At 44.3% G+C, this 8,843-nt stretch overlaps 1 protein-coding gene across 2 annotated transcripts in view; it reads left to right on the forward strand.

Moving 5' to 3' along the window:
* The window catches only part of TFAP2E (transcription factor AP-2 epsilon), a 42,093-nt gene extending 34,127 nt beyond the window's left edge, over positions 1 to 7,966 (forward strand). For both annotated transcript variants that reach the window (XM_019488193.2, XM_019488198.2), the window contains exons 5-7: positions 1,238 to 1,356; positions 5,331 to 5,472; positions 6,477 to 7,966. In XM_019488193.2, the coding sequence (XP_019343738.1) occupies positions 1,238 to 1,356; positions 5,331 to 5,472; positions 6,477 to 6,765 (550 nt within the window). In that variant the 3' untranslated portion in view covers positions 6,766 to 7,966. The remainder of the gene's footprint in view (positions 1 to 1,237; positions 1,357 to 5,330; positions 5,473 to 6,476) is intronic.
* Positions 7,967 to 8,843: the final 877 nt, after the last annotated feature.

The following is an 8,843-nucleotide window of genomic DNA, read 5'->3' on the forward strand; positions in this document are numbered from 1 at the left end:
CATGCCACACATGCATGGCAGGAGGCACGCTTGTGGGATTGTGCATTAGATCACCTTGCATCTTATTGCCAGTGCAGGGGGGAGCCTAATCCTGGGCTCTCACTGCACCAGCAAAAAGCAGGAGTCCTTCTGCTGCAGGGCTCCCAGCCATGGGGGCACCCCACAAACCCCTATAGCTGGAAGACCACAGCCACTGTGCTCCACACTCCCCCAGGTGTGGGGAGAGCACAGTAGCATCCCACAGCTGCTGGGACCCAGAGTAATAGATAAAATGTGTAGAGGGGGCCTCGAAGACCCTTCCAATCCTATGATTCTCCGATGGCCCCACTGACTTCAGATGAGGACCTGCAGGTTCCTCAGATCTGGTGTCATGGGAGGATATGTTGCAAGTGAAAGGCCAAAGCAAACCTCCAGGGCTTAACACTTCTGAATTTAGGAAAGTTCAGATCCAGATTCATATTTTGCAGCTGTCCTCCCAGCCTTTCACGGGCTGCGCCAAACTTCAAGGTGCTCAACAGCTGAATCCAAGGACAAGTTTTGAAGTTTGAGCCCTTATCCTAGCCTCCACTGCTAACATTTTGTTCTGCTCTGCTGCTGGTAATATACCTACTCGTGGGAAATGGAGGAGTCCCACTCCCTTGCTTTTCAGGGCAACAAAGGTGGTGGGGTTGTGGGATTCAGTTATTCTGATAAGAGGCCAGACGTTTTGCTACTTGCTGTGGATGATGTTCAATTTTAATATCTTCCTCGGGAGCCTACAATGAAGTTTTCTGTACCAGAAACTCACTTGCTGACTGTTGATGAAGGTGGGACTTTCTGAGAATAACTTTAACATAGAGCATGTTTCCTTGCACTTATGGGTACAGGGGTATTTTGGAAATTCATAGCATTACCTTGCAAATTCTTAAAAGCTTGCAGCTCAAATATTTCTTTGTAAATTAATCTGTAGGTCGCTTGCATACATTTAGATGAAATACTGTTTAATTGAAACAAAGGCATCTCTGGGGGTTGTTGATAAGTTAACGCTAAAACTGGTAAATGGATGAAGGTTGTTTTTATTCTTGGATCCATTCCTTTAATGAACAATAGCTTCTGTCTGTGGCCACCAAAGGATCTAGGACTGTAATGTGGCTTGTAATATAGACTATTGATTCTAACAAACTTTATAGTTTATTATCAGTAGGTCTTACAACTTTCAGTTAAAATCTTTTTCTTTTTCCCTTTTTATTTCTTTCAGGGCAAAATCAAAAAATGGTGGAAGGTGTTTAAGAGAGAGATTAGAGAAAATCGGGTTAAATCTCCCTGCAGGAAGGCGTAAAGCTGCCAACGTCACTCTGCTGACATCCCTTGTGGAAGGTAAGAGTCTTTCTTTGGTTCATCCTCGGATGACAAAACTTTGTCCATTCAAAGTCCTCTATTTGCAGCTTCTCAGAAGCCAGAGCACTTAGAGCTAATTATGCAAAAGACCATCCTTCATTCAAAGTCAGGCCTAGAGAGACTAGAGACACCAGTATGCAGTTCACCGTCTTCACTGAAACACTGAAATTGTTGGAAACTAAGAGATTCTGCATGAATGGACTTTGGAGAAAATACCCAAATATGAGCAAGATTGGGTCCAGTAGCTTCAGTCCTGTGCAGCATCTGGTTCTTTGAGTATGATACTCCCTGGATGTAGACGCTAGAAGCATTGAAATCTGAAATGCAAATTGTGTTGCTTAACTGTACCTGGTTTACATGCTGTCCTTTTTGCTGTCTGATTGCATGAATATACCTCTTTCAATCGACTTTTCAGCGCACGATTGAAAGGTGCTGTCTATGAGTATCTGTGTGTGTGAACTTAAGATTCACTTCTGTGAATTATTGCAAGTAAAAGTCAGTCACATGAAGGTTCATGAAAAGCAGACACAAAAGGACCTTGAACGTGGCCCAAGTAAGCTTCTTAAGGAAGGATCACAAGTATTCACAGTCCTTTTATTGCAGCAAAACAAACTTATTTTACCAACTTAATACACTAGAGAAAATTTTGGGTCTTGGCCGACACTGGCACTCATGCAGCTGCCTGGTACTGATCTCGACAGGTTCCCTTGCATAGCCTTTAAAAGAAGTTACGTGCGGTTCCCAACGTAGATGCCGTCATAAGCGGATGTGTGATACCTTACTGCTCTGTACATTCAGTAAATACATACTTACGGTTGGCTCAGTGACCCTGCAGTGAGACGCCAAGGTACGGTTCCCAAATGAGACACAGTGCGGGTACCACACTGTCTTTAAGGGTGTGAAGCGGGAGACAAAGTCTCCAGTGACTGATCTGTAAGTGTGGTTTTGAGTGGTAAGTGAGGCTGAGGGCCTTCCTAGGCAACACATGCCTTGGCCTTAAAGCATGAAATCCTCTGCTTAAAGCCAAGTGTTTATTAGCTCCCCTCCCAGCCTTTGCACTATGGAAATGATGATGTTGCCATTGCATCTTTGGAGAAAAGGACACGGGAAGCAGACAAATGAAACGCAGGCTCCAACTCCCTTCTAGCTCCGGAATCCATTGTATTTGGGCCCAGCGTGCTGGAGGCAGCTGCCTGCAGTTTCTGAATAGCAAATCATCTCCATTGTTGGCAGCAAATTAAATGACCCGCTTCATTAGGCGGAGGTTGTTACTGAGGGCAGTTGGTTCATGCTGAATGAAAGGCTGATTTCCATTAAAAGAAAAGAAAGAAAAGAAGGAAAGAAAGGAAGGAAGGAAGAAATACACATTTTGATTTCAGACGGCTGCTGACTTTTTGGTTACTGCTTACCAGCTCGTAGTAAATAAAAGAGTGGTGCCATGTGCGCTTGATGGATACGATTTCCTTCTGCAAATAAGTGCTGCGGTATTGGAAGATGTTTCACCCAGGGGAAGGTGCTATTGCTTTGTCGTTATTCAGCAGACAGAAACTAGATTGTCCCACTATGCCCCAGGCCCCTTCTTTCCCGGGCATTTGTTGTCTTATTTTAATTTTTCTCCCCTCTGCCTCTCAACCTCTATTCATTTTTCTTTAAAAACATTTTTATGGGGTGTTTTTTGAGTGCTGATATTTTTTTATATTGAAGCATAGCTGTTCATAAATATATATATAGAGAGAGAGAATGGGTATCTGGGGTAAGTGAGACTGGGCAATAAAAAGCATCTCCTAAAACAGCAGAAGAGAGAGCATTAAACAGGTGGGACTGTGCAGCGTTTTGGAGGGAGCTTGCTGGCACCGGGTGGGCAGTTTGCTTGGTTTCTAGATCTTTGTTTCAAGCTGAACTCAGGTCCTTTATTTTTCTGTGCTGAGCATCTGTCATTTCCCAGTCTCATATTTGTCTCTCTGGACTCTCCTGAGCCAGTCTCATCATTTTCTTATCCATAGGAAGCAAAGCATGCTAGCGGCTGAGAGAGGGGAAGAGTGGACTTCACCATGGCTCCCTCCATGTCTCCATTTTGTGATTCTCAATGACTGCAGTGAGCACTGTACCAGTGAGCAGTGGTGAACACTTTAGAAACAGCTGAGCGACACAAGGAAGGATAGGTAGAAATAAGGGCCTTTGGTTGGAATTGCCCTGGATTTTAAAGCTTCCCACTCTCTAGCATGTTGGGTGGAGACTTCATTGGACTGGCACCTGCAGGAATTTGGCACGGGGCATGAGGTTATATTTTAATTTTCCATAAATATCATTAGACACGTGAAAAAAAAGTGTAAAAATAAAGTGCGTAATCTAGGATCCTGTCTCAGTAGCTTCAGCGGGACTGTTTTTGGGCTTAAAGTACCACCATTGGTGAGGGGGTTGTGGATTGGGCGTACCTGTGGAAACCAATTTAACAGTTGCCTTTGCCCAGTGCTGCTATGTCCTTTCCTGACCCGTACAAAGCTGTTAGTGCCTTCACGTGGTTTGTTCCAGTAGGGAAGGAAGCTCCTGCTCCACAAGTCCTGGGTTAGCCAGACATTTTAAGCATACATTTAGAAAATTCTGGGTATCTCCAGTCAGGTCCCTTTGATACATCTCTAGCGGGGTGTCCACTGTTTGAAAGCCCGGCTGTAGTTATTAGCTCAAAAAAACCTTGACTCCTTGTCCCTTGTTTTAATCACTATACAACATAGCCCCTCTTTTACAGACACAGCGGATTATTCGACTAAAGTGGCGATGTTTTCCCATATATTGCAATATATCTATGTGTGTAGCTATGTCAGCTCTTTCAACTCTGATTTTCTAGGACTTCCCAACTTATTTCTTCCCTTTTTTTCCTTTACGTCTAGCATGTCATTATTGATTGCCGCGTGTGATGAGGAGGAGGAAAATTAGAACGTGGTGTTTTATATGGGAAACATAAATGCTCTGCCCAAACTATGGTTTCACATCCACAGGGCTCAGCGCTGGGGAAGACAGTGATGGGAACTAGGTTAATGCTATTAGGATGGATGGCCTAATGCGTATGAGCAGTAGGGGGGCAAGTCAAATTAACTTTGTCTGCCTAACTGGGGTTTTGGGTGTTGGGCATGATCAATGGCCATCAGCTCGGATTATTTCCACGGGGATGCCTGAAGATGGATCAATTTCATCAATGAGCGGGCATTTCCCTGGGATGATGGATACCCAGCCCGAGCACGCTCCCCTTAGGGCTTTCGGTTCAGCACGGAAGTGTACAAACAGGAGCCCATCTTCCTTCTGTTCTTCCTCCGGTTTCCCCACCTTCCCCATGTTTTAAAACCGTTGCAATGTTAGGGTGCCTCCTCCCACAAAGCAGTCGGTATCCTTTGCGCCCTTGCGTCAGTCCGGGTTTATGGTAAAGCAACACAGTTGCTAAAGACAACGGGCTCAAATTTTAGTCTCGCAGGTAAGAGAAGCCAAGTAGGAAGAGGCAGAGAGAAACATTAGGGGAGACAGCAAGAGATGACGGGGCAAGTTGACAAGAAACCTTTGTGATTTTTTTTCTGCAAGAAGGCAGTATAGTGGTCCCAACTCCACCAATGTATTTCTGTAGGTTGGTGGACTCGTATATATTTCTTATCAGATAAAGGAGACATTCAGTGCTTGGAGTTAGTGAATGGCTATTAGGAGTAGTGGCAAATAATTCTCCCCCAGCGTAGTTTCATAGGTTTCCATGAAACTATGAAGCAGGGTATGAGAAACTCCTAATGTTAGATCTAGGGCTGAAGAGTCTAGATTATTTCCCTTTTGGATGGAGATGTGAGAACAAGAGCATTCTAGCTCCAGCAGAAATGATGAGAGCATCCCAGCGAGACTACGGAGACTGTGCCAGAAACTGTTGCCGTATTGTTACACAGATACTAACCCAGCTCAATCATCTCCTCTCCCTATAGGCGAAGCAGTTCACCTTGCCCGGGATTTTGGCTACGTGTGCGAAACAGAGTTCCCAGCGAAGGCAGCAGCAGAATACTTGTGCCGTCAGCACTCTGATCCCAGTGAGCTCCACACCCGGAAAAACATGCTGCTGGCTACCAAGTGAGTATGGATACCCATCGGCAACCGAGGTCCTATTGTGCTAGGCACTGTACCTACATCTTGGGGAAAAAACATCCCTGCTTGAAAAGCTTCCAGTCTTCCAAGAATGCGATACTCAGTGCTTTCATACGCTGCCCACAGTCCTATCCGAAAGGGGTACACAACATACAGAAATACATTGTATACCCACATCCGAAGGACAGACAGACATGCCTTTTCAAAGGTCATGCTCACCGATACTGCACACCTAGGTTTTGCTCTGTGTTTCAGGACATGTTCCTGGGGAATAATGCATCAGACCCAATGAGGTCTCTTCCAGCCCTCAACTTTTGTAAATCTGTGTGTGAATCAGAGGTAATAAGCTTTCACCTGAGTTACCAGACAGCTTCAGCCTCTGTTGCTAGTGCTGCGTAGTTGCTGCTGTGTTTGAGATAACCGTGCATTCATGTGATGCTCTGCTCTGAACAATGAATAGAAAGTGCCAGCGCAGGGTTTTTTTGCTTCGAGTGTCTCTGAAACTTCCAGGTCAAAGAACTTAAATTTAAAAGTAAAATAAAACAGCATTTAATTAAATTGCAAACTTATCCTGGAACTAGACAGTCAGCCTATGCACTTTCTTTCTTGCATTATCACCACCAATAATAAAGGTTCTGCAGGTAAATTCTGGCCTCAGGAATACCCAAACAAACTCAGTGCCTTCTAGCCATGCCCTTAGTGACAACTATACGAACTGATTGGAAACGATGCAAGTGGGATTGGATTAAAGACCTGCCAAACACCCCCCTCCCATGTCAGCAAACAGCTATCAATCAGTCCTATTGCTCAGGGGCTGACTTCACACCCAGGCCTCTAAACAGTCAAAAATTTTGCAAGCCATTCTGAGTCAACTCATCCCCACAATGGGAATAGATTAAAAAAAAAAAAAAAAAAAATGAAGGGAGTGCAAAGCAAAACAGAAGTGTATTGCCTCTTTAACACCAATAATGTTTCTTTCTCTCTTTTAGGCAAATTTGTAAAGAGTTTGCAGACTTGATAGCCCAGGATCGTTCTCCCCTTGGGAACAGCCGCCCATCAATCATCTTAGAGCCAGGTGTCCAGAGCTGTTTGACTCATTTCAGCCTGATAACTCATGGCTTCGGGGGCCCGGCTATCTGTGCAGCACTAACAGCCTTCCAGAACTACCTGGTGGAGTCCCTCAAGGGGCTGGATAAAATGTTCATGAACAGCACAGGGAACGGGCACGCAGCTGGAGACTCCAAAGCATCAGAAAAAGAAGTGAAGCATCGAAAATAACACACCATCTCTTTCTCTATCTCCCCACAGAGGGAGCTCTCCCCAGCTCGTGACAGGAGGTCTGAGCTTATCAGTGTTGGAAAAATAATTAAAACCCAGGGCAGCACGTTTTTCCAAACTGCGATGTTTGAATTTGGGATGAAACTCGTTAAGCAAACAAAGAAAGGAAAAAAAAAGATTTAAAGAATTTAAGAAGGAAACAACTTTAATGGACAAAACTGAGATCAAGAGACCAAGCCAGCTCAATGGCTTTTTTTTTTTTGGTTTGGTTTTTTTTTTTTTTTTTAATTTGCGGATGCAGGAAGCCAAGTCATGTGCAATTTTGTTTTGTTTTGCTTTTTAAACCCGCAAGGAAATCCTGACGTGCTCCAGGAATCTCCTTAAACCGAGAAAAACCTGAAAAACCAAGAAAGAGCAAAAGCCTCAGCAACTCGAGTAATTTTTGTAACCAAGGCACAAGTAAGCACAATGAGGATTTGGAGGTTGCAGGCCAGACCTGGATCTATAACCCGTCTTCAGTAGGCAGATGCACAGGGAATCTTCCATCGATACCACCTACACAACGGTCCTAAACTGGGCCGAGAGAGAGTCGCCAGTAGCTCCGCTTTGGGTTTCGAGCAGGCCCTAAGGCTTCGTTTACAGCTTTCAGCAACTGCGACTTACTATGGATTTTCTCCATGGCTTACGGAGCCCTGAGCTACGAGGGGAGAAACCACCAGCTCAGGCAGGTTAAAGTTACACCAGGGACGAATCAAAACCCCACAACCTACAAGTAAACAGCACACAGGTTTTAAAAATTATTAATAATAATATTAATTAATAAAGCACAAGGGGCAGAACTTGAACCAGGCCAAACTGAACTGAACTGCTCTAAATCTGTATATATTTATTTATGTGTAATTAAATCTGAAAGTTTTAAAATGTCCAGTGCAAGTTATTTATATCTAATTGAGTTGGGATATTTTTTTTTTTTTTTTTTTGAAAGATGAGAGTCTTTGGATTTTCTGCCATTAGAAATGGGAATGAAGTTTTGGATACACAAAACTGTAGCATGGACAATAGGCTGTGATGATAACTATAGAAGGTTTGCAGGATTTTGTACTTGCTGTTGTTTCTCTTAAAGCTGCAATAGATGTACAACACCCACACCACGATGTCATTCTCATTATCTTAATAAACCTCTTTTTATTTGAAGAAAATACCTCCACTGTTTCTGTAATGCTTGGATTATCCTGCTTAGACAGCTGCTGTAAGAACAAATTTGGAGGGGGGTGGGGAGGGAGGAGGAAGAAACATGGTCCCTTTTTTGTAGCTAGCATTTGACTGAAATGAGCTAGGAGTGCATAAGTGTGCTGAGAGTTACAGGAGCTGGAATTAATGCTCTAATCCAGCCTCAACACAGATCAAGCTGCAGGACTGAAGCCTTCTACACCGTCTATGATAATATCGCAAAGAAGGGTTTAAAGCAGAGGTGTCAAACATCTGGCTTGTGGAGCAGCTCTGTCCAGCGAGCTGGACGACCAGCATGACCGGGGGAGTGGCAATGAACAGGCCCTGGGTCGAAGCTGGAGCTGCCACTGCACACTCCAGGTTGGACCTGAAACGATGTCCAGTGCTGCGGTAGCAGCTCCAGCTCCGGCTCTAGCATGGGGCAAGTGGCAGAGGTTGGTGCCACTGCCACATATCCCAGAGCACAGCCAGAGCCGATACCGCTGTTGCCATGTGCTCTGGGGTCAAAGCTGGAGCTACTACCACTGCTGCATCTTCCTCGTGCCAAAGGCTGGATCTGGCCGGGGGCACAAGGCAAGTTTGACTCCCCTGGTTTAAAGCACGAACCCAGGCTGGTCTACACTTGGAATAAAAAGGAGAATCTCCACATAGAGTTATTTTGGAGTAGCTATTCCCAAATAACTTAATTTGTAGGCAAACCTTGATACATGACATCAGTGACAGAATATACATGCTAATATACTACTATACACACACGACGTGAGGAGTCAAAAGCCTTTTCTTAATGCAACAGAATTGCTTCTTTAAGGCATTCTTTGCATATACCAAGTAATTTTTTATGAAAACAA

The sequence above is a fragment of the Alligator mississippiensis genome, chromosome 6 (assembly GCF_030867095.1).
Source record: "Alligator mississippiensis isolate rAllMis1 chromosome 6, rAllMis1, whole genome shotgun sequence".
Lineage (NCBI taxonomy): Eukaryota > Metazoa > Chordata > Crocodylia > Alligatoridae > Alligator > Alligator mississippiensis.